Source organism: the organism of the source record quoted next, unplaced genomic scaffold, assembly GCF_019419815.1.
Source record: "Pyrus x bretschneideri cultivar Hongxiangsu unplaced genomic scaffold, Pyrus_bretschneideri_v1 Contig73, whole genome shotgun sequence".
Lineage (NCBI taxonomy): Eukaryota > Viridiplantae > Streptophyta > Magnoliopsida > Rosales > Rosaceae > Pyrus > Pyrus x bretschneideri.
Window position 1 is genome coordinate 889,808 of NW_025999813.1, and position 25,330 is coordinate 915,137.

General features: G+C 38.1%; 4 protein-coding genes and 2 pseudogenes across 5 annotated transcripts; 5 read left to right on the plus strand and 1 right to left on the minus strand.

The window, feature by feature from the left end:
- The first annotated feature begins 3,414 nt into the window (after positions 1–3,414).
- Positions 3,415–7,690, plus strand: LOC103967496 (annotated as a pseudogene).
- Positions 7,691–7,837: 147 nt separating this feature from the next.
- Positions 7,838–14,062, plus strand: LOC103967475 (1-aminocyclopropane-1-carboxylate oxidase homolog 1). Of its 2 annotated transcripts, XM_048574611.1 has the most exons (4): positions 7,838–8,635; positions 11,642–11,963; positions 12,065–12,341; positions 13,609–14,062. In XM_048574611.1, exons 1-3 carry the CDS (start codon positions 8,082–8,084, stop codon positions 12,320–12,322), a joined length of 1,134 nt encoding a protein of 377 aa, XP_048430568.1. In that variant the 5' UTR covers positions 7,838–8,081; the 3' UTR covers positions 12,323–12,341; positions 13,609–14,062. The 2 variants fall into 2 exon arrangements, with proteins under 2 accessions (XP_048430568.1, XP_009379001.2); XM_009380726.3 differs by lacking the exon at positions 13,609–14,062 and having other exon boundaries at positions 12,065–12,501.
- LOC125472779 (protein TIC 214-like) lies at positions 13,977–14,631 on the minus strand. The gene is given in 2 exon segments (XM_048574612.1): positions 13,977–14,595; positions 14,597–14,631. Coding segments are annotated over 2 exon segments (654 nt in total).
- A 1,964-nt stretch (positions 14,632–16,595) lies between these two features.
- Positions 16,596–18,293, plus strand: LOC103967476 (CASP-like protein 5B3). Its single transcript, XM_009380727.3, has 3 exons — positions 16,596–17,073; positions 17,579–17,711; positions 17,818–18,293. Exons 1-3 carry the CDS (start codon positions 16,943–16,945, stop codon positions 18,010–18,012), a joined length of 459 nt encoding a protein of 152 aa, XP_009379002.1. The 5' UTR covers positions 16,596–16,942; the 3' UTR covers positions 18,013–18,293.
- Positions 18,294–20,926: 2,633 nt separating this feature from the next.
- On the plus strand, positions 20,927–23,551 carry LOC103967477 (WAT1-related protein At4g08300-like). The gene is made up of 7 exons (XM_009380728.3): positions 20,927–21,228; positions 21,434–21,496; positions 21,609–21,725; positions 21,801–22,032; positions 22,366–22,524; positions 22,732–22,883; positions 23,040–23,551. Exons 1-7 carry the CDS (start codon positions 20,942–20,944, stop codon positions 23,215–23,217), a joined length of 1,188 nt encoding a protein of 395 aa, XP_009379003.2. The 5' UTR covers positions 20,927–20,941; the 3' UTR covers positions 23,218–23,551.
- Positions 23,552–23,598: 47 nt separating this feature from the next.
- LOC103967495 lies at positions 23,599–25,291 on the plus strand (annotated as a pseudogene).
- The last annotated feature ends 39 nt before the right edge of the window (positions 25,292–25,330 follow it).

The window sequence follows — 25,330 nt, forward strand, 5'->3', positions numbered from 1 at the left end:
CCGACACCGTTCACTCATCTATCCCTTTTGTTTGTTCATGATTATGTTGAATTTTTTTTCAAATTAAATGTGTCTTATTCATGTAGTTAAGGCTGGTGCATTCAAGTCCCGCAACAACGCGCGGGCATTCCTTCTTGTTCATCACTATAATAAGAGCATATTCTCAATCCTCTTCAAAATCATATACCAATAATCACTAACTTGTAAAATCATACCTCATATCACAGTGTCTCATGCATATATGAATAATTTAGATTCTATTACAAAATCAATTGACAATATGGAGAATTAATTCCCATTTTTTCCTGACATGGGTTTTTTTCCTTGACGTGGGATTTATACTCCTAACACCCCCCTCGTGTGTGGTGAATTTTCAAGCCTATTATATGAACAACACAAATCGGGTGACGTGGATCACGTGTGACAATTGGGCTTTACAAATGGGACAACTTGCTCTGATACCATGAAGAATTTGGGGTTCTACCATAAAACCAATTGGCAATATGAGAAATTAATTCAATTGCTCATAAACACATGCAAAGTTCACATTCTCAACAATATATATCTCACAATACAAAATGCTACTCGTGATAAAGATTACACTGATATATGTTAGTATACCCTACTTTCATTAGAGAGATTATACAAATAATAGTATAAATATTTGACAAGTGTAGCATTTGTCGCAATTCCCATTGAATTATCTATGCTCTATCCCTATAAACTGAAGACTAACAGTGCTTGTGGCCAAAAGTTAATGATCTGTTAGGAATCCTTTGCCTTAAAGCCAACCTTCTTTTTTAAAAGGAAAATTAATGAAAAGGGCTTGAAAACTTTGAGTTTTAACGATAAGGACAAAATAAAGGGTAAAGTGAATAGTACCAAGATTGACTTTTTAGTGTAAAAATGTGATTTTTTTTGTTAAAGTGAATAGTACGAGGAGCTTTTTGTTAAAGTTCTCTTTTTTAAATGCATTTTTTTTAGGAAACAGAAATTTCATTAACTAGGGCAAAAAGCCAAAGTACAAGGAAAGCCACAAAGGCTGATAGATACCAACAATGAGAAAGTAAGAGGGATGTGAAGGTTACAAGACATAGCTGAGCATCGACATTCACTTTGATCCAACGCTTTCGAAACTAAACAACCTACTGGGGGCAGGGAAGACTGTCCTTATTGAGGATTGGATTCCCACAAGTGAGGATGGAGGTCTTTCGACCCACTCAAAATTACGTATCCCAGCCACATAATGTGATGCAACAAAGTCCACCGCTACATTTGCTGATCTTGGGATCTAAGACCAGGTACAAGCCTGGAAAGATCTACCCAAAGCCAAGTCACAACTTAGGATGTAGAAAACTTCCCATAGAGTATATTTCAAGCGAGCGTTTAGATAGGAGATCACCAACTTAGAATCTAACTCTACAACAATCTGGGGCAAATTCCTTTGACGGGCAAAGGTACACCCCTCCCAAATTGCCACAGAATCCTCCATCAATGCACTTGAGGCAACAACTTCCACCCAAGACACCTCGATGCATCTGCAGTGGGCATCACGAATAACTACGCCCACAAAACCCTGAGATTTCCCTGACCTCCAACTGGCATCAACATAGACCTTAACCCTATTTGGGGGAGAATGGGACCACAGAAGGGACTGGTTAATCACCTACAGGAGGGGGGACGTAGGCGAGCAGCGTGTTGCCATAAGGAAACAGTCAAACGCACTTCTGACAACAGCAATAATATTAGTGGGCGACGGTTGGCGCAGTTCGAACATAGCATCGCACCTGGATTTCCAAATGTGCCAGCAGGAGAACGTGACCAATGAGAGAGTCTTTGCTCTTTCCCATTTAGATCCATAATTCCCATTCCCTCACCCCAAGAATCCAAGCATCAAATGATGAAATGGAGGTTCGGTCCATCTGGAAATCAAGGCGACCGCCAAACCATACTACCTCCACCCAAAGGTATAAGAGGAGAAGATGTTTAGTCGACTCGTCTTGTTCACCACAGATTAGGCAGGTAGGGGAAGGGGAGCATCATCTTCGAAAAAGATTCCGAGAGGTGGTAATAACTCCTTGAACCCCACGCCACATGAAGTTCCGCACCTTGGGAGACGCTTATATACCCCAAATCATTTTCTAAGTATTCGAGTTAATCGATCCAACAGGGCCTGCACGAGATGGTCTTTGCCCAAGGATCCATTGATAGCCCGATTGACCATGTAGCTCCCTTTTTTGTCCGCACACTAAACTAAACAGTTAGGCTTCCCGGGATCACTAAATTGGTTTCCCTTAATTACCATTTTATCAGTCACCGAGATCACATTAGAAATAGGGTCAAAATCCCATGCTCCAGCCTCGTGATTAATGATTGAGTCAACAATCTACTCCAAGTTCATCGCGCCATTGGTAATGGGAATAGGGTGACCACTCGTGATACTCGAGACCCAAATATCTTTCCAGAGGCAAACCCGCCTGCCTCTGAGAACCTACCAATTAGCACCCTTCATAATTACATCCCGTCCCTCCAAAAGAATAAACCATATCCATGAAGCTCAGCCTCCCCTTTTTACCTCCAAGAACGAGGAGTTAGCGAAATACGGAGCTTTAAAGACCGGAGCCCATAATGAATTGGGATCCTGGATAAGATGCCAATTCTGTTTAGCGAGAAAGGCAAGGTTGAAATCCCTAAAGTTCCTAAACCCCATGCCACCATCACACTTAGGCAACCCCATGTCCCGCCAATTAACCAGTGGATACCCCGGGCCTTGTTCGAATTCGCCCACCAAAATCTCATGATTGCCCCATCAATATCTCTGCATAGCCTATCCAGGAGCCAGAAGACGTTCATTAGATAAGTTGGCAGCGCCTGTACCGCTGCCTTAATCAACACTTCACGACTAACCTGTGATAGAAATTTGTTCTTCCACCCTTGAATTTTCAATAATACCTAATCCTTGATATAAGACAAAGTCGCCATCTTAGTCTTGCCCCACCCCATTAGGATATGAAGGTAGGTCCCAGGATCCTCCACCCTTGACATGTTCAAAATTGTACATAGTTCATACTGAACAGACGGTGGAGTATTAGCACTGAAGTACACCATCGATTTTTTAGTGTTGACCTCCTGACCCAAGGCATGACAATATGCCTTTAAGAGCCTGTCAACATTTTCGCAATTACTCCTTGAAGCCGACAAGAAAATCAAGGTATCATCCGCAAATAATAAATGAGATAATCTAGGGTCATGGGCGTTAATCCTGATTCCTTCAAGAAATCCCATCTCAGAGGCATGCTTGAATAACCGGGATAAGACTTCGCTGATGATAAGGAATAGATATGGGGAGAGTGGATCCCCCTGTCGAAAGCCATAAGTCAGCCTAAAACATTCTCCCGGACATCCATTGAGTGGCACCAAAAACTCCACAGTCGTCACACACCTCATAACAAGCCCTACCCATAAGCGGTTAAACACCATTTTCAGCATAGTGGCTTCTAGAAAGTCCCATTAAACCTTATCGTAGGCCTTGTTCATGTCCATTTTGATGCCAAGCTCAAACTTCCTCTTAGTCTTCCGGAGCTTAAGGAAATGGAATACTTCATGGGCGATGACGATGTTGTCCTAGATTTGGCGGCCTCCCACAAATGCAATTTGGCTTGGCGAGATGATCGTGGGAATGAGGGACTTTAATTGGTTGGCAATAATTTTTTAGAGGACCTTGTATGAGTAGTTGTAAAGGCTTATCGTCCTAAACCGATTAACCGATTCAGGGTTTGGGGTTTTCAAGATCAGCACAATATTCATAACATTAATAGAACGATGGCTCCAACCATCATCCAGGCAATCAACAGCGAACCCATTCTCGCAATTATTCTTAAATACATTTTGAAGTTAAGAAACCAACTACAAAAATTAACCAAACTACAAAGCACAAGAGAAAATGCTACCTGGGAACTCAAGAAACCAAGACTATCTCCAACAGCTAAAAACCTTTAATGACTCCAAAGCTGGTGTTAAAGGGATCGTTGATGGTAGCATCACCAAAATCGCTCGCATTTTTGTTTGCCCTTTGGAAGATCTCACCGGAGACAAACCAAAGTTCCGGCCAACCAATCTAAACCCAATTTAGCATCCCCATAGTGGACCTTGCTGACACTGCCGCGCAGCGTTATGACGTGGTTGCCGGAGTTCGATTTGCTGCGGAGACAGTTGGGTTCTTCTAGGTCGTGAACCATGGTATACCCAATAGAGTGTTGGAGAAGATGTTGGACGTTAAGCGTGGGTTCTACGAGCTGCCTAAGGAGGTGAAGGTTGTGTACTATAGCAGAGAAAGGGTGATGAAAGTCAAATTCGGAAGTAACTTTGATTTGTATAAGTCAAGGTTTGCTAATTGGAGAGACAGTTTGTTTTATGTTATGGGTCCTAATCAGCCTTTTGTTGAAACACAGTTTGCCCGACATCGGACAGAGGGCCAAAGAGAAAACATTTTAAATAGAAATACCCCTCTCTAACTAACACCGAGGTTTTTTGTGATAAAAACCCACACCTGAAGATTGAACAGGTGGTAAAGTGAGGACAATATCAATGTTGTTGGAGGGGGCCCTGGCCTGTCGACCTGAAAAATTCTACATGGTATCAGAGCCAGGGACGGGCCAGTACTACCATGTGATTGGATAGGTCCCCATTTGGCCCCGCATGATAGGTGAGGCCCGACATGGCTCCACGTAGGCCAAAGATGCCACGTGATTGGGTGGGTCCTCATTGGCCCCGCATGATGGGTGAGTCCTGACATGGTTCCACGTGGTTACCGATGTGTGGATCTCCACGTGTGACCCATAAAAATGGGGTCTCACGTGCGGGGGAGTGTTGAAACACAATTTGTCCCACATCAGACAGAGGGCCAAAGAGAAAGCAGTTTAAATAGAAATACACCTCTCTAACATCGAGGCTTTTTGTGATAAAATCTTACACATAAGGATTGAACAGGTGGTAAAGTGGGGACAATATCGGTGTTGTTGGAGTTTGGAGTGGGCCCTCGGCCCGTCGACCTGAAAAATTCTACACCTTTTGATCCTTAAGAATTGCAGGATGTTTGCAGGTATATATGACCTTAGCATATTTTTTTTGATCAAACAATAGATTTTGTTAGATTAGCTACTGACAGGAATTGAACCCACGCAGTCATGCAAGGGCTTAACAGTTTTCCACTACTGTGGTAAGAGACCACTTGCATATGGTCTTAGCATCTTTAATTAGATGTTTGCCCCCCCCCCCACCCACAATGCTGCTTGGTAGCTCGGTTTGGCATAGACTATTTTTTGTTTTTTTCTTGTCAAACAATAGATTTTGTTAGATTAGGTGTTGGATTAGCTACCGACGAAGTTTGAACCTACTCCGCTCACACCGTCTTGCAATGCTCACCATCTTTCTATTACTATGGTAAAGAGAGTTTGGCAGAGTATAATTGAGTTGGACAGCAATTGAACATAGTGTTTCTTACAAAAAAAAAAAAAAAGTGTTATGGACCTATTTTAAACTCAATTTCAATCATGTTCATTCCCATCCACAAGCCGGGTTGGCATGTGATTTGAATTGATAGAACTTGGCGACGAACTTTGTTGACTGCTTTATTGCTAAATAATTGATCACATTGTTCAATTTTTTTTTATTATCTTTTTTTTTTTTTTTTTTGTTAGGAAGTGATTTTTGCGCATATATTTTCTTCTCCCAGTACACTTATTATTCCTAAATTTTAGATTGAATAAAGAAAGGTGAATTAACTGATATAAATGAACATGATCTATTTTTGTTTGAGTAAGTGATAGACTTGTAGTTTTATGACATAAGATACCAAATTTTTTTTTTTGTAGGTTTACAGTTTGACAACATATTTAGTTATAAACATTCCAATAAAAAAAAAAATCTAGTTGTAAGCATAGCATTGATTTATGAAATGGAAGACAAATTATTCTCATCCCATTTGATGTTATCGTTTTATTTCTTGGTTCAAATTACAGGAACATAACTATGGAGTATGCAGACCATGTCCACAAATTAGGTGTCACTTTGTTTGAATTTCTATCCGAAGCACTAGGGCTGAAACTGACCACCTTACAGGCCTGGATTGTGCAGAGGGGCCTCTTATTGTTAGTCACTACTATCCCCCATGCCCTGAACCTGAGCTGACTATATGAGCACTAGCAAACACCCCAATCCTTCTTTTCTCACCATCCTACTTCAAGACCGCATCGGTGGACTCCAGGCTCTGTGTCACAACCAGTGGATTGATGTTCCTTCTGTGCCGGAAGCTCTTGTAGTGAACATTGGAGATCTCTTGCTGGCAAGAACTCTATAATTTCTACATGAAATACTATTTTCCCAAGAAAAAAAAATTCAGCAAATAGCTTTAGTTTCTAATCTGTGTTTTGATGCAGCTAATTCCAAATGACAAGTTCATAAGCGTCAACCACAGAGTATTGGCTAAGCATGAACGTACTGATATTATCTCACCAACTTACATTTTAAGAACCACACCAAGTATGCGCTTATTACAAAAGAGTTCCAGGTAATCAGAACTGAAACCAATCAATGAGTCTCTTTGGGTAGGAAAGCAAAATAAAGTTCAAGTACCATAACTACACGTAACTTGCAAAGTTCCACATGTGGCAGCAACGAAAACACGTGGAGTCTGAATTGTGATCTCTGGGAAGTGGGAACCTATGTTGCACTTGCGCGGATACGGTGGCGATACGTATCCGAACAAATGGATACGGGCCCGATACGTATCCGAACAAATGGATACGTTGTTTATTGATGAGATACATGTATCATACTATCGAGATACGCGTATCATACTTTTTGTATACGTTTCAAACTAAATCAGAGGATAATTAGAGAAAAAAAATCCAATAAATTCGCACAAAATCATGATTGATTCAAATTAGCTAAACTGAAACCATTGTTTGACTAAAAACCAAAACGATTTCGAACCTCAAAAATCAAACTTGTCGTCTGCAACAGCTCTGTTTGTCCGTTGTCTCTATCGTCTCCGTCTGCAACTGCTCCGTCATCTCCATCGTCTCCATCTGCAACTGCTGCCGAGAGCTTTGGACTCGTTTTCACTTTGTTAATTTTGAAGCTCAATCTGATTCACAGAACCCATCTCTGAAACTGAAAGGAAGCTTGCTTTTCGGTTTTGAACTTCGAAGCTAAAAGATTCTTTTGCTTTGACTGATTCAATGACTTTTAGCTCATCTGTTGTGTTATGTAAATTGGAAAAACTTAAAGCCCCCTTTGCTTTTTGTATATATTATTATTATTATATTTTGTATGCTTATTTTCGCTTATCTTTCCATTTAGAGTTTATTGAAATAAATTTAAGTTTGGGTAATAAATTTGAATGCTTATTTTATAATATTTTAGATATATTTATTTATTTATATATATTTTTAATTGACGTATCCTTGATGTATCATGTCTTCGTTTTTAGAAATTTGACGTGTCTCTGTGTCGTATCGTATCGTATCGTATCTCTGTATCCGTGTCCGTATCCATGCATCCTAGCTGGGAACCTATGTTTCACTTGCGCGGATACGGTGGCGGATGCAGTGACACGAGACACGGCGACATAACAATCTCAAAAAATAAAGATACAGACACAGTTAGTGTCAAACCATGATTTTCTAGGGGAAAAATAAAGCAAATTGAAATACAAATATCTCAGAAATCTAGTCATAAACTTAGCAACATTCCAACGGAGCTGCACACATGAAGCAGAGATGTCACCATCATTCTGGTGAAAGTTTGATTTTTATCGATGTCCCTCGCCTCTAATAACTAATAATTTAACCTACTAACTGGTATCTAAAAAAGTGTTACTCTTGGCCCGGTCATAAAGAGAGAGCGGATGTTGGTGGGTTGTGTGGTCAGTTGAAAACCACATTTATAAAGTCAAGCTACCTCCACCAGAGTCCACACATTAGAATTACTTTCTGAATAAATGAAGTTTTTTCCCACATTACAAAGCATGAGCCAAAGTAGGACAATATTCAGTCACAGACACTTGATCAAGTTTTGATATGGAAAAGTTCATGGATCTCAAACTTGTTGGGCATGCAGACTCGCATGAATCTAACAAATACGACCGAGCCAAAGAGCTAAAAGCTTTCGATGATACGATGGCTGGTGTCAAAGGCCTAGTAGATGCTGGCACAGTTCATGTACCCAAGATATTCATAGAGCCACCCAACGATCTCACCCATTTTACCACGTGTCACCAACCCAACCTGCTAATTCCTGTCATTGATCTCAGTGGCATCAATGGTAGTGATGAGATCCACAAGCAGATTGTAGATGATGTTCGGACTGCGTCCGAAACATGGGGATTCTTCCAAGTGGTCAATCATGGAGTCCCACTGATTGTGCTGGAAAATATGATCCAAGGAATAGTTGAGTTTCATGAGCAGGATCTTGATGCGAAGAAAGAGTTCTATTCCCGTGATCTAGGGAGAACCGTCCATTTCCTTAGCAACTATGATCTGTACCAATCAAAAGCAGCTAATTGGAGGGATACTTTGTCCTTTACCAGGTCTGCTGTTGTTCATGATCCCAAACAGCTTCCTTCAGTCTGTAGGTACGTATTCATCACTTTTCAAAGGGATTTTCTACTTCTACTATATATGTACAGATATGGACACCGAGATTTGTGGCCTTGGTTAAAGATTCAATCATCAAGACCTAAGGACCAAAAAATTCCGGTGTAAATGTTAAAATGCTTGAAATAAACATGTTGGAATAATGGTAGGCTAGTCAATTTTCTTGTTCAAAGTTAGGCAAGTTAGGTTAGTCAAGCAAGTTAGGTAAGTTAGGCAAAATTAGGCTTATGTTCTTTTTCTTGCCTATATATATGTTTCATCTTGTAATTGTTTCAACAAGCAAATATACAAAACCATCTTCAACACTTCTCTCTCATGGGTTAAACCCTAGAACCCACGAAACCCTAGCAGGTTTATATTTCATCATGGTATCAGAGCACCGTTTCTGGTGACTCTGAATACCCCACCTATCTTCAACGCTTCCGCACCACAACCAACAACATCGTCATCATGAGTGATTCAGGAACCAACACAAAACCATTAGAGATGGCTACTGATCTCTCGAACCCATTTTTATTACACCCCTCTAATCAACCTGGGAACATCTTGGTCTCCAAAACCCTTCAAGGAGACAACTACAACACATGGAGCCGTGCTATGCACATCAGTATGTGGTTGCAGTTTTGACTGATCTTCCACATCAGAAAAGATTTCTTGAGATTATTGCTGGTGCAATCTTCCACGAGGTCAACCATTCTAGGCATGGCCTCTCATTCAAAATGGAAAAGTCCCAACCACCCGCTCTATCTCCACCACTCGGATCAACCTGGTGCAATCCTCGTACCACAACCATTGGTGGAAGACAACTACAACACATGGGTTCAATCCATGAGTATGGCCTTAACGGTCAAAAACAAACTTGGTTTTGTTGATGGGACGATCAACAAACCAAGTGAGGATAATTTTGAGGGGCTTGATTATCGGGAAACTTTTGCTCCAGTTGCCAAGCTCACCACCGTCCGCGTCCTCCTGAGTATTGCCTCCATACGAGGCTGGCATCTTCATCAACTTGATGTGAACAACGCATTCTTGCATGGTGACTTATACGAGGAGGTTTATATGTCCCTGCCTCCTGGGTTCGGACGAAAGGGAGAGACACGAGTATGCAAATTACTCTTCCTTTCCCAACATTTTAAACTAAAGGATTTGGGAAAACTCAAATACTAAACCTGTCCCTTACACAAACTGATGGGACGCTCCTACATGATCCTTCTTCATACAGGCGACTCGTAGGGAGGCTGATTTACTTAACCATCACGCGACCTGACCTGACTTATGTGGTTAATATGTTGAGCCAATTCATGGACAAGCCACGACAACCACACCTTGAAGCGGTGCAAACAGCTTACGAGTATGCAAATTACTCTTCCTTTCCTAACATTTTAAACTAAAGGATTTGGGAAAACTCAAATACTAAACCTGTCCCTTACACAAACTGATGGGACGCTCCTACATGATCCTTCTTCATACAGGCGACTCGTAGGGAGGCTGATTTACTTAACCATCATGCGACCTGACCTGACTTATGTGGTTAATATGTTGAGCCAATTCATGGACAAGCCACGACAACCACACCTTGAAGCGGTGCAAACAGCTTACATACGGACCTCGAATCAACCTGCAGACTTGTTCACCAAACCACTAAGCTCGGCACAATTTGAGGTCTTAATTAGCAAGTTGGGTGTCATCGACATTCACACTCCAACTTGAGGGGGAGTGTTAAAATGCTTGAAATAAACATGTTGGAATAATGGTAGGCTAGTCAATTTTTTTGTTCAAAGTTAGGCAAGTTCGGTTAGTCAAGCAAGTTAGGTAAGTTAGGCAAAATTAGGCTTATGTTCTTTTTCTTCCCTATATATATGTTTCATCTTGTAATTGTTTCAACAAGCAAATATACAAAACCATCTTCAACACTTCTCTCTCATGGGTTAAACCCTAGAACCCACGAAACCCTAGCAGGTTTATATTTCATCAGTAAATACACACAACCCATTTTAGTCGTCGAATTATTTAAAACCCAATAAAAGAAAAACTAATGAAAAATGCTTGAAAACTTTGAGTTTTAACAATAAAATAAAGGGTAAAGTGAATAGTACCTGAATTGACTTTTTAGTATAAAAATATGATTTTTCGTTAAAGTGAACAGTACCGAGAGTTTTTCGTTAAAGTTTCCATAAATAAAACGTCACACATGATATACATGGACGTATAACAGAAGAAAAAATAAGTATTATTATTTCCCCTTCATTTGTGATGCTATTGTTTGTGTGGTTGATTTGGTTGTATCTAGTTTTAGTTATTGGTTGTCTAATGTAACTGGTTAATTGATTACATGGCCATTTTTACTGCTGGTTTTTGCTTAAATTTTGAGTTATATATGCACTTGTAAGACTTCATTTTGAATTAGTTCACATACGGTGATATTATTTTGTCAGACTCAACATGCTGTAATATTGTTTTCTCAGACTGTTTGGTATTATGAAATATTAATTAATTTCGTCAAATTCTAACACAGTCTGCTAACCCACAAGAATTGTAGCAGGGTTACATTCTAATCATAAAAAATTGGCTTCAATAAATGAAGAATATAGCTCTGTATAATATGTTCCCAAAACATACTCTGGAAGTTTTAGAATGATATTGGTTTAACCTAGAAGTGGGTTGAATAGGTTCCTTAGAAAACTCAACGCAGATTCAATTCTCAAATCAATTTTCACTTACTCATTACATACTAAAACATCACAAAAAAAAATAAAAAAATGCAAATAAATAGACCAATAAAAATGTATAGCGGGATCAACTTTAGATGGTTTTGGAAAAATATTTCCACATGGTAAATTATGAGTCAAAATTTATTACTGGGAAAATCTTCAGGCGTCCAATCCAAGACGTACTCATCTACCAATTCAACTTTAGATGGTTTTGGAAAAATACTTTTTTCAGTTCAGATATCTTTTTAAATATTTGTTCACTCCTATATGCAGAGATGCAACAATTGAGTACACAAAGCATGTCATAAATTTGGGAGACCAACTTTTTGGAATATTATCAGAGGCTCTTGGACTCGAACCTGACCACCTAAGGGAATTAGAATGCGCTAAAGATTACAAGTTTGTGTGCCACTACTATCCACCATGCCCAAAACCAGAACTAACTTTGGGAGCCAGCAAGCACTCTGATCCTTCTTTCCTCACTATTCTTCTTCAAGACCAAATTGGTGGCCTTCAAGTCCTTCATGATAATCAATGGGTAAATGTAAACCCAATTTCAGGTGGCATAGTAGTAAATATAGGGGATTTTCTCCAGGTATGTAACCAAACACATTATTTTTTTCTGTTATCATAATGTTGCGCGTGTGTGTGTGTGTAGTCACCAACTTTTCTATGGCTTCCTGAAAAATTTTCCAGGCTATATCAAATAACAAGTTTCAGAGTGCTCAACATAGAGTGCTTGCGAACCGCATTGGTCCAAGAGTTTCCATAGCATGCTTCTTCAAAGGACAGAGTAATACTGATGCACCGGCCAAGTACTACGGTCCGATCAAAGAGCTTATATCAGAAGAAAACCCTCCCGTTTATAGAGATTTCTCGATAAGTGAATACTATGCAAAGTTCTATTCTCAAGGGCTTGATGAGAAGTCTGGTATTGACCATTTCAGGCTTTGAAGCCAACAACTTTCACAAGGTGAAACTTTGAATATTTACATAACAGCTTGGGTAATAAAGTTGTTTAATCACACATCGTGGAGTTCCACGTACAATCACCGGCTTTCCTTGTTATATATTTGCAAGATTTATAAGAGTTATAATACTTAAACATCTATTTGATAATCATTTTATTTTTAGTTTTTAGCTTGAGATATAGAAAAATCATATGGGAGAAATCAGAGATAAAAACAGTAGGTTTTAGTGAGGGAGGTGAAGAGAAAACAAGAAAGAAAATAAAATAGTTAAAATGACAACTTAAAATTGGTTCTCCTCTATCTCCCTAAAAGCAGTAGGTTTTAGTCTTTTCACATTTCTTCAACACCTCTCTCATTATCCTTCCCTCTCCCTTATATTCCCATCATATTTTTCCCATATATGTATCCTCTATCTGGAACTCAAAAATGAAAAACTAAAAACTAAACTTTATCATTAAAAGTGTGTTGGATAACCGTTTAGTTTTCAATAGCATTAGGAGTATCAATTGTTCAAACTCCACTGGACTTTTGACTAGATTTCCTTAAATATGACTAGACGATACATACATGTATTTAATATAATTGCCATCTCAATGGTTCGATAGTGGTCTTCTATTTTATTCACATGAATTATATTCGACGGTTAGATAATCGTTGCTCTTCTATCAGCTCGATTTTGAGTAACCTGATTAATGATTATGTAGGCTTCAAATTTCAGCATCTTTCGGTGGATGCATTGAAGCACTAATGATTTTTGTTATTTTATAAAATTGATTCAAAGAAATTCAACTGCAATGCCAAATTTCATCCAGTTATAGTGGATTACATTCCATCTTTTATCCTACAAATTTTCCGAAACTGATTTATCCTACTCGTTAACTACCTTTGGAATAGTTGAAGCTTTGTCTCCATTGAGCTAGAATTGTGGGAGCATATGAGATCTGAATAACTACCGAGTTTTAAAGATCTAATCAAACCAAGATTTCCATTGACCACCTATAAGCTGCCTACATATTTGCTTCGCCATTTTTTGTTATTCTTTCATCAAATCTTAAGAAAACCATTTTGACCAAACGATATGTCATCATCGTTGAACATAGGTAATCCGATAACCATTTTTAACAAAGCTATATACTTAATTAGTGTAGTATCCGATAACTGTTGATGTCAGTGAAACACTACAAGAATCATATTTTTTTTATTTTTTTTTATTTTGTTATGTTGTATGTAGTCACCAACTTTTCTAAAACTTCCTCAAAATTATTCCAGGCTATATCAAATGGCAACTTTCAGAGTGTTCAACATAGAGTGCTTGCGAACTGCATTGGTACGAGAATTTCTATAGGATGCTTCTCCAAAGGACAGATTAGTTCTGCTGCACCGGACAAGTCCAACGGTCCGATCAAGGAGCTTATCTCAAAAGAAAACCCTCCCCTGTATAGAGATTTCTTGATGAGTGAAATTCAGTGAATACTATGGCAACTTCTTTTCTCAATGCCACGACGATGAGAAGCCTACTCTAGAGACTTGATTACAACTTCCGAAGGGTGAAACTTCGGATATTGTATTGTTATAGCTGAATAAAGGTAACGATCACAACATTGTGGATTTCCACGTAAAAACACAGCGATTCCTTGTTATATATGTATATTATAATTTCTCAATTCTGACACAAGGTACTTATTAGATCTAATAAGTACATTAGATCTAATAGAATTATTTTGCTGTATCCAGCCTAATACCAACCCAACCCATTTCATGAATAAAATGTGACCAATTAACCAACCAACAAAACTACTTGTTACAAATAACATCTTGTTGTTGCATCGAAACATATAAATGTTGACTAATCTGACTAACATTGAACTTGGTAAAATGAAATGGTTGAATAATTGAAAAATGAGATTATTCAGGAATAACCATTGAATGCTAAGATTACGCATTGAATTTCTGGTAGTAGATCCATAATCAAAAAAGTGTTTGTGATTGTTCCAGAAGAAATGAAACAAAAGATACGGTAAAGCTAGGACAGTTATTGTATGAGGTCTACCCAATGCTAGATGCAGAGGCACATAATAGATCGATATGAACATCATGAGCTGTCCCGTAATAAAACCGGTTGTTGCTGATACTTTCTTCTCGGTTCCTTCTTCTCCTTCTTCCATAACCCGAGCTCGGAGAAGGAAGAGATAAGAGGGCCCTATGGAGAATGTGGTCAGAAATCCATAATAGAGTCCGACCACAACGACTGAAGGATACTAGATTACCTAGCATAAAATATTTTAAAATCATCACAAACCTCCGTTTTTTTCTTTTCTATTACAATTTCTGGATTATTATATGATGATTTTTAACCTTCCATACATATATAGAAATAGAAAGAGATAGACTAGAAACGACATCTCTTATCTCAATGACACCAAAGGGATATTAAATGAATGGAATTGAGATATGGATGGAATATAATGAAATAGAGCCGTTTTGTGGTTCCCTATGAAATGAGGCATGGAGCGGAGCCACTACGAAGAAGTTCCGGGAGTTACAAGGGAAACTTCGAGCTCATATTGGTCATGGGTTGAGAATGGGAATTGAACTCTATGAGATCTAATCTCCTGTTGTTCCTCAGTAGCTCAGTGGTAGAGTGGTCGGCTGTTAAATGACTAGTCATAATAATCATTAAGGTTAGAGAAAATTTGATAACTATTTTGTTTTTATTTTTTATTTTTATTATAAAGAAAGGAGAGATGAAGAATAGTGGGGAATTGGGAAATAAATAAAAAGGAAAGAAAAATAAATAAAATCTCAGGTGAAAATAATTTAAAAGGTTTTTAGTTTTTCCTTAATGTTTCTTTATCTATAACTCAAAGCTAGAAAAAATAAAAACTAAAATTGAAATAAATAGGGTTTAGAATGCTGAACTTTTGAACTTGAAGTTTGATGGAGCTTTGTAGTTATTGATCTTTGAATTGAAAATGTATTAAGAGTTAGGACTGACACCAATAGCATAACAATCTATATAATTTCTTAACTTTGTTAGCTCAATCTTTTTCGTGTGCAATTTTTCAGCTTTGGTAACCAATCGTGGAGAAATTTAAAGTTTGAAATGCATCAAAATCTAAAGTTGAATAACTAATCTAGCTACCATCCAAAGATTAATAACTATAAAACTCCATCAAACCTCGACTTCAACATCTTCATCTATGACGTTGTATTAATAAAAATAAAAATTAAATTAAATTAAATTAAATTTAAAATAATTAAAATAAAATAAAAATAAAAAAAAAAAGAACATTCTTATTTAGCTATTAGGTACCAAACAATGATCATCCAGTTGGATTTTGGACCGTTTGACTTTTTTCTTGGTCTGGTTCAAGGGAATTGATGCTCACCCTTACTGAATTCTCATAGTTTTGAGAACAATTTACATCATATTAAAGTATTATCATTTAATTTTCAGTGTTATTTCGGTTTTATACACCATCACTAATGGAAGTAAAACTCATAGTTTTTGGCAAAGCTAAACATATGACGACATACAATTTTTCTTTCTTGGTACGTACCATTAGTAATCTAAAAATCTCCGTCTAGGCGCTAGGCTGCTAATCACCGTCCCGATTAATGCTTAGACATTTGAAAATTAAGAAAGGGTGTCTAAACCAGCTGAATCGCCCACCTAGACAGCCTAGGTTGCGACTCACTTAGACAGAAAATAGATAACTTTCAATTTGCATTTAATTTTTTTAATAAATTGTAAGAGACTTGTTAAATACTTAAATAAGCACACACTATATGCTTGTTCCCCATGTTTTTATTATGTTCTAATACTACATAATACATATGTCATTCTATTTTTTAGTTTATGATGAAATTATATATATTTTAAATATAAATACACTTATTTACACAAATTATAATGGATTTACTTAAATTTGCTTAGTCCTCCTAAGCGCCCGTCTAGACCTCGCCTAGCCGTCTAGGCACTAGGTCCCAACCTGCCGTCCGACTAGCGCCTAGCATGTTTTGGAACCTTGAGTGTATGTGTAATGTAAGTCTCTCTAGATTTGAAAAATACATTTGCTCACTTGATGAGCGTCACTAATGCACTGTTTATTGTTAAATGAGTTTAAATTTAGATTTAGTAGGCCAGGTGGCATGGTCTGGTGACATCATACGTGATTGAATTTACGCGCCACTTGGCGCGTCCGGGGGAAACAATCAATTTTCATGTTGAGCGGGCCAGATTTGCCCACGCTATTTGACCGGAAGCATGTTGGTTGGGGGAGAAGTTGGGAATCGCATTTTTGTTCAGCTCGTCTTCTTGATTCATTCACTTCATCTTTCTCTTTCCCTTTTCTCTGTTGTAAATTGCAGTCCAAGTTCTTCACTTTCCACAACAATCAAACGTACCCAGTTGGAATTTACCTCCAATTATTTTCTGGGTAGCAGAGATTTGGCATCCTGAAAGGAAAGGAATAGTGGGTTGGTGAGCTTTCTTCTTATTGTTTTTTGGGTGATGAGTTTTTTATGTAAAGGTAAGATGGAGTTTTTTCTATGACCCAGTAAGAATCTGATACTTTTTCTGGGTTTTGAGAGGAATAATCAAATGAGGGATTTTCCTGGGACTCCTGGGACTTTGACTGGCCTTCTTCTCAGGATTTCCCAATGCGTCTTTGCTGCCGGGTCCATTGCTTCCATGGCCACCACTGCCAGCTTCTTCAATTTCACTGCTTTCTGGTATTTTGCTTTCCTGACTCACTGATTTCTTATTAGATTTGATTGCAGAAGAACAGATTTTTGGCTATACTGTAGTGTTTAACTGAACAGGATTGACACACTTTCGGGATACGTAAACATTTAAATGTAAGCAGAAGGAATTGGGAAGTTCCTCTGCAGGAAGTTGAAACTCTGCTGAAATTTTGACTAGATTTGGTAAAATATGACTTGATAATTCAATTAGCAATATTAGAATTTGGAACTAGCAAATGTGCTGGGCAGTGATCTTCATTGGCCTTGTTGAATTGGTTGCTATCACCTCGATTTTGCATGACTCAACTATATAGGTTTCAGATTTCAGCTTCTTTTGGTTGATAGATTTAAGCACTGTTGAGTTTCTATGTCATATAATTGATTCACTACTACTTTACTGCAATGCCAATTTCATCCACTTATGACGCATCACAAGCCATTTCTTGTACCGAAAGATGTCGGATATTGGTTTAAGAGAATGCTGATTTTGCAGCTACCTGATTGCTTCAATGGGTCTGCAACTGATCTGGAGTTTGGTACTTGCATTGCTTGATGCATATTCCTTGGTGAAAAAGAAGGTCCTCCACAACCCTGTATTGGTTAGCCTCTTTGTTGTTGGAGACTGGGTCAGTCTCTATAAATCTCTGACTTCGTTTTACTCTTACATGAAATCTGTGTTCGTACTTTATAGCGCTTGCCATTTAACGGCTTACTCATTTAATGTTTCTATAGGTTACAGCAACATTGTCTCTTGCAGCAGCTTCGGCCTCAGCGGGCGTAACCGTGTTGTACTTTAGTGATCTGAATGACTGCAATTACGGAAGGGAATGCCAAAAATACCAAATGGCAGTTGGTTTGGCATACCTGAGCTGGGTAACAGTTGCAATTTCTTCTCTGATTATGCTCTGGCTATTGGCAGCATGTTAGATCTCTTGTATTTGTATAGGCCATAGGATTTGTTTGATCTCATAGTAGTCCTTCTTTGTCATACATATTTCATTTTTCCTTTGCAACCAAAACAAGAAATTTCAGTGTCGATAGAAAAGGAAACAAACTTGATAGCGCATTGCGGTAGAATACTCGAAAATTACTTTTATTCTGTTGAGATAGATCAGTTGGAAATGAGTTGTAACAACTGGAACTGTAGAATTGTTACATGTACTTGTATAGAGTTGAATTATAAGCAAAGGGAATTACTACTTTTTCTATTGAAGTTGTAAAAATTGATGATGATCCGAATTGGATGGTGAATATTGCTTCGCTCCTTACATTTAACTGCAATTACAAACTGACACATATTGATTTAACATGTAAAAATCACAAAAAGGTTTATGCACATGTGTCACATTTATCAGTAAGGAGAGAGAGAGAGAGAGGAAGGCTAGGATTGATTTTGCATTCATAAATTATATACAAAAAATTTTAACTTTTTCTGTATTATTGGTGAGGCATCTTACTGGTACATATTGATTTGCTTTTAATACAAGAAAAAAAATAAAAAAAAAGCAGATGCTAGTCTTGTGCAGCTTTTGTAAATGCTTCAGGGAACATTATTGGGTGGGTTCTTTTCTTTTCTTTCAAAACAGCAAGTTGCATAGTAAGCATAACGCAATGCCATCTACTATTCTACTTTGAGTGGTCCTCGCCTCACTCCTCATGCTCATGTGTCTACTTGATGTTCCTCCTCTGTCCGAATCCCACTGGATGTATGCTAATTATTTTATGCCAAAACAAAATCCACATGAACTCTTAGCTCACTGGAAATTATGTCCATTTATGGTATTATATTTTTTAGAGTAGCCTGCTTTAATTTTGCTTGTGTTTGAGCAAAGAAACACTTCATTTGTGTCATCGATAGTGGTAACATGAATTATGCTAGGGATAGTCGTCCTTGGTGCGAATGACTCCCAACCATTGATACAAGTGTAGATCCAACTGAATCAATGGCTAGGAACCTAGGAGTCATATACATGCATGGACGACTCGCCAAGCATTCCTCTTGTATGTCTTTTGTAGGTGTATTTGGTGGTTGTGGCAAAATCCTTCGTGTTCTCTGGTATTGGAGCATATGCCATATGGTGTGACTTTTCACTACTTGATTGTTAGATTTTTGGCAGAGCATTCGGTTTTTGTATATTATATATCGGAGCATAATGAAGTTTTGACAGATGTTGTGGGATAAGTGGCAGCAAGAGAAGTATCATTTGACATTGCATCAAGAAGCAAAATGATTACAAAAAAAAGTAAGTGGAAGCAGAGATTGTTGGGTTAGTTGTTGGATAGGGTCCACTGGCAGTGGCAGGTGAAAGTGTGCTATCAGCCACTACTTCAACCCTTTTGTCTTTCCAAAATTAGATTCAGAGGCTATAATTAATCATGGCCGGCAGAAGCTACTCAACAAAATGATTCCCACATTGGAAGAAGTATTATGTATGTAAATCTGAAAGATGAATGTAGGAAATGTCGCCTCTTTCATTGTGTGGTCCTGTCCTGTGGAATAGTGAAAGTGAAGTTGTGTTTGATACCAGATCCAGATGTGGTGGTGACCTGGTGGGGCTTGGGTTGAGCACCTGAGCTCAGCGGAAGAGAAAACTATTCTTTCAAGATGAGGTGGTGGTGGACTGGTGGTGTTTACTTTACGAATAGTTTGTTTAAATGACTTATATGAAATGAGTTTACAGTCATTGTAGCGTTTGATCTAATAAAACAATGACATGCATCCATTTCTACTAAATCAATTACCCGTTCCATGTGCCCATCTTCTAAGCTTTCTCGAACCAAGAACAAGAAAAACTCACCTCTCATGTTATACCCTACCAATACCCTACCAACCTGGTCATATGAAGTCATAGATATCAAATGAATTTAAGCAGGATGTATCTTTATACTCGTGTACAAGAGTCTTGCCCAGTCGCAATAGTTGAATTAGGGCTCGTGGAAGTAGCAGTGGTACGGAAGATTAATGGTTACGATTGAAAATAGAAGATCAAATAATTGTGAAGTCACCTATTTCCTTGACAAGTGACATTGGGAATATATAGACTAGCAACTTCTTAGTTTAACATTCTCGTTCTATCTTTAGGACTCTTCTCGTTTCTCATAATGAAGACTATTGCGTAATAATCCAAACCATCTATCTTATAGCTAGGTGACCCTTTTTAAGATTAATTTTGCCTGATACCAACGAAACCCAAAATCGTTTAGTCATATATCCAAAACAAACCATGTCATTGTGTTATTATACAAATATCTGACAAGATTAATCGAAGGTTGAACGACTAATGATTTTGTTGATTTTTTGTAAAGTTGATATTAAAGGGGTGGATTAGAAATTAGGCGAATTGGATCGTCATGCAACATGTTAGAACAAAAATGAGAGCCGAAATGGTCCAGCTAAGAAGGTCGGCAGCATCCCTAGAAAATATGTATAATATATAGGATAGGTAACCAATTTAACTGATAAAGAAATACATGATGATCATTTGCAATCACATCAATGATAAAATCTTCATTGCTAATGCAGTTCTCTAATGGTTCGCTAAGATAAATGATGCAAGAGTCATTTTCCGAGGGGATGCCATGAAATCAATCGGCAGACAAATTGCTAATTTGGTAGAACAGACTACACACAAATTGATGATAAATTCTATAAATAAAAATCTTCTCTAATTGAAAGTTACGTTATAATCATCAACGAATATTGGATATACTTATTGGGATCGAATATCTTCTGCTATTCCACTTATTTATTCTGTGAATTAAGCCAGAAGATTAATGAAGAACCTAATACTGTCAACATGAAATAAGAATCAAGAACTTAACTATTCCATCATGCCCTATATGAACGTATACATGCATGATGTGCTCCTCCAGCTTGTCTAGAACTGAAACAAAAGAAGGAAGAAAGGCGGCCGGACAACCGGAGGAGGTTATGGCACACGAGTTACGTAGTAGTAACCTTAAGGGACTTTACAGGAAGTTCAAGCCACACCTCCTCATGATATTAGCCCAGATGGGGTATACATTTCTGTATTTTATCACAGAAGCGTCCTTCAATCATGGGATGAACCCTCACGTCTACATAACTTATCGAAATATTGTGTCCGGCGTAGTGATGCTCCCTTTTGCTTATTTTCTTGAAAGGTATCAATATTGTGTATAAAGCTGCATTTGTACTTGAATAGGACAACATTCTTTAGTCTAATAGCCTAACAACATAATATGTCAGACGGTCTAGTAAGAGACACTTCCTGATTCTTGAAACATGTTCATGTGTGACTCAAATATTTCTACATATTGTCAATCATGTCCTGCGGTTAACTATTGATCTTTGATTCCTCACCTGCAGAACAGAGAGACCAAGGCTCACTTTTGCACTTTTCTTGGAACTTTTTTTACTCTCTCTATTGGGGTAAGGACATGTAGAATTAGAACCCATACATGCTTCTGATGAAGGGACAAATCAAAGCGCCAACTAAGTTCTCTTTCTTTTTTTTATTATTCTTTCTTTCCAATGTTTGCAGTGTGGGCTTGACATTAAACATGTACTTTGCAAGCTTAAGATACACCTCTCCGACCTTCCTTGCATCAATAATCAACACCATAGCGTCCCTAACCTTTGTAATTGCAATTGTACTGAGGTTAGTACACCTACTTATCCGTAAATCCAGACATTAATTCACATTTTATCCTTAATAAATTACGTTTTTATTCAGGTTGGAGGCTCTTGACCTTCGAAATCCTCGAGGGTTAGCAAAAGTTTTGGGTACCCTAATCTCCTTAGCGGGTGTGATGACCATGACATTGTACAAGGGGCCTATTATCAAAAATTTATGGCCTGCACTAATCCATGTTGAAGGAAAATCCTCCATCCATGAGAACTGGCTAAAGGGTTCAATTCTAACCGTTGCAAGTTGCATAACATGGTCGGCATGGTACATCATGCAGGTTTCACCCCTTACTCAAAAGTACACTTACAAATGTATATATGTTGAATTATTGTCTAACGAAGTAATGAAGTTAACTGAAAGTGAGATGTTATTGTCACTCCAAAAAAAATGTAGTTAACTGATGAATATGTAACCGGGTGCACATATTGATCGCTATCTCAACCCTCTCAACCACCTCGACACAACATTCACTGGTTAACTGCTACTTTTATTTGTGGTTAACTTCTTGCATATAAGTGAGACTAAATATAGAATTTCTGATAATTTACATTGGTGATGTTGGCATGTAATTTATACAAATAATTTTCTGAGAAGAATAAGATTATTGTAGGCAATCACATTGAGAAGATATCCTGCACAACTATCATTGACTACATGGATGAGCTTTATAGGGGCAGCACAATCCGCTGTCTTCACCGTGTGTATAGAACATAGACGAGCTGCTTGGACAATCGGATTCAACATTGACCTCTGGTCGACATTATATGCTGTAAGTATCGGGATTTTCTGAAAATGACAGTGAAACTACGACCCATTTTGTAACCATTTTGGATTTTAGTTTTCACTGTTTTAGATGGATACAAGATTGGCGGGAGGTGGAAGAAATTTGCTCGAAATGCTACATAAAATGATAAATAAAAACTTAAAAACTAAATAGTTATTGGTAGCACTCTTCTAATGTGGTGGCGTATCGCAGGGAGTGGTGTGCTCAGGTCTAATAATCTTCATTCAACTATGGTGCACAGAAGAGAAAGGGCCAGTTTTTGTGACCATGTTTAATCCTGTTTCAACAATTTTGGTGGCTGTTTTAGCTTACTTTGTCCTCGGTGAAAGACTTTATGCTGGCAGGTAATTTCTTTTTCGTATTACATCATCCAATCTAATATGATTTTGCTGATAACTTTGTATGATGCACATTATTGAGCCACATTATGTGACCGTAACACCGCCATGTTGTGTTACCAATCTTGGATTAATCTAAAATTTCGTGTGTGGTTTGTTCAGCATAGTAGGGGCATTCATTGTCATCCTTGGTCTATACTTGCTGTTATGGGGAAAAGAAGGTGATGAAGTTTATGTCAAGGCGGAAGAGGCATCTTATCAGACGAAGTATGAAGAGCATAAGGATAATGGCGTGCAGATCACTTCAGCTAACAAAAATGTGCAGCATGGTGAACCATAAAGATAAGATTGGATCCTTCCCTGGAATCCATCGAGATGGAAATCACGAATCAAAATTCGAACATAATAAAAACTAAAAGAAGAAGATGAAGGTGACAAAGAAAAGCTAGTTGAGTGATAAACATGAGAGCAAGAGAATGAAGTCTGCTTTAACCTTGGTTATAGGTAGAGATAAATTCGTGATTGTTTCCGTGGGATGAGGCTGCACATCTTTTAGCCCTTCATGCTCTAAAATCTAAATTTTGATGATTTAATTTGGATTGAAGAAGCACTCTTTAATTTGATTACATAACCAGTTGTAATCCCCAATGTTATCAGAACTTTTCTTCTAATAAGAAACTAGCATCTCACCCGTGCTTGTGACAATTGACTCTTGATTGTTTTAGCCCTTATGTTTTTTAATATTTTATTGGAGGTTGTTTATCTTTGAAGTCCTAGTGGATTAGCAAAAGTTTGGGGCACCGTCGTCTCTTTAGCCGGTGTTCTGACCATGACATTGTACAAGGGGCCTATTGTGAAAAATTTACGGCGTCCATTAATCCATATTCATGAAAAATCCTCCAAGCATGAAAACTGGTTGAAGGGTTCAATTCTAACTGTTGCAAGCTGCATAACATGGTCTATATGGTACATTATGCAGGTTTCACTCCTCACTCAAACTATAATGCAACTACTTGATCATACACAACCATTACAAAACATGCATATGTCGAGAAGTTCTCCAACGAGGTTAACTGAAATTTAGGAGGTGCAGTTAACCGGTGAATATGTGGTGGAGAGTATATCAACTGTCTAACCACCTTCATCGGTTAACTGCACTTTTCAATTACACGGTTTACTACCCACATTGCAGTTTTCCTGCATATATTTGAGACTATATATAGAATTTCCAATAATTGACATGTGCAAATAATTATAAATAAAAATGAAAAATGTAGGCAATTACATTGAAGAGATATCCCGCAGAACTGTCACTGACTTCATGGATGAGCCTTATAGTGGGGCAGCACAATCGGCTGTCTCTGCAGTATGTATAGAGCATAGACGAGCTGCTTGGACAATCGGATTCAACGTTAACCTCTGGTCAATTTTATATTCTGTAAGTATCTTGGATCTTCTGACAACGCCCATGAAATTACGGCCCTGTTAATAACCATTTCGTTTATAATTTATATCTTGAATTTTGTAATATCGAATTAGGGAATGTAAGATGTCGTCTTACGTAGCAAATTATAAGATTCTTCTAATGCGGGAAGACGTATGGCTGGGATCAGTGTGCTCTGGTCTTATAATCTTCGTTCAACTATGGCGCACTGAAAAGAAAGGGCCAGTTTTTGTGGCCATGTTTGATTCGGTTTCAACGATACTGGTTGCTTTATCCTCGGCGGAAGACTTTCTACGGGGAGGTAATGTTTGCATTACTCCCTACAAAATGCATTTACGGGCGCATATCTAGAGTTCATTTAAGGCATTCTACATGTCAATGGCTATCTGTTCTAGTGACATACAGTCTTCACTTTGTTGGAGGAGGTCATCTGATCGACGATAGTTTCATAAAATAAAGAATGTAGTGGCTATGCATGCACATCACTAGAGGGATCACATTTTTAAACCATATTAGTGAAGCGCACTTTTTTGCGCAGCATGGTAGGGGCAGTTATTGTCATTCTCGGGCTATACTTGCTGTTGTGGGGAAAAGAAGGGGATGAAGTTTACATCAAGCCGGAAGAGCGTAAGGATAATGAGATTCAAAATATCACATCATATAAGAAGGATGTGCTGCATGGTGAACCATAAAGATTAGACTGAAATCCATCAAGACAAGAATCACAAATCGAAACTCAAAACCGGGTAAACCTTAGAAGAAGAAGATGTAGGTGACAGGAACGGTCGACTGAGCAGACGGGAGCAAGAGAAATTCCACCAAGAATAGTTTTGCTAGATGCATTTATTTGTCGGAATCTTATTGATAAAAATAGTGCTCAAAACTCAATGAACTTCAATATATGCACAATGCAGATAGAAAGAAATTTGTGACAGAACAAACAGAACAGAAAACCGGCAAGACAGAAAGAAAGAAATTCAGCGTAATACGTTGCCAAGAACCACCAGTA

Coding starts and splice junctions, on each gene's coding strand:
- LOC103967475 (XM_048574611.1), top strand. CDS start 8,082: ATGGAAAAGTTCATGGATCTCAAACTTGTTGGGCATGCAGACTCGCAT. Junction 8,636..11,641: donor CAGCTTCCTTCAGTCTGTAG/GTACGTATTCAT, acceptor TCCTATATGCAG/AGATGCAACAATTGAGTACA. Junction 11,964..12,064: donor ATATAGGGGATTTTCTCCAG/GTATGTAACCAA, acceptor AAAATTTTCCAG/GCTATATCAAATAACAAGTT.
- LOC103967476 (XM_009380727.3), top strand. CDS start 16,943: ATGAGGGATTTTCCTGGGACTCCTGGGACTTTGACTGGCCTTCTTCTC. Junction 17,074..17,578: donor TTCAATTTCACTGCTTTCTG/GTATTTTGCTTT, acceptor CTGATTTTGCAG/CTACCTGATTGCTTCAATGG. Junction 17,712..17,817: donor TCTTTGTTGTTGGAGACTGG/GTCAGTCTCTAT, acceptor ATGTTTCTATAG/GTTACAGCAACATTGTCTCT.
- LOC103967477 (XM_009380728.3), top strand. CDS start 20,942: ATGATGTGCTCCTCCAGCTTGTCTAGAACTGAAACAAAAGAAGGAAGA. Junction 21,497..21,608: donor TTTTTACTCTCTCTATTGGG/GTAAGGACATGT, acceptor CAATGTTTGCAG/TGTGGGCTTGACATTAAACA. Junction 22,525..22,731: donor TCTGGTCGACATTATATGCT/GTAAGTATCGGG, acceptor GGCGTATCGCAG/GGAGTGGTGTGCTCAGGTCT.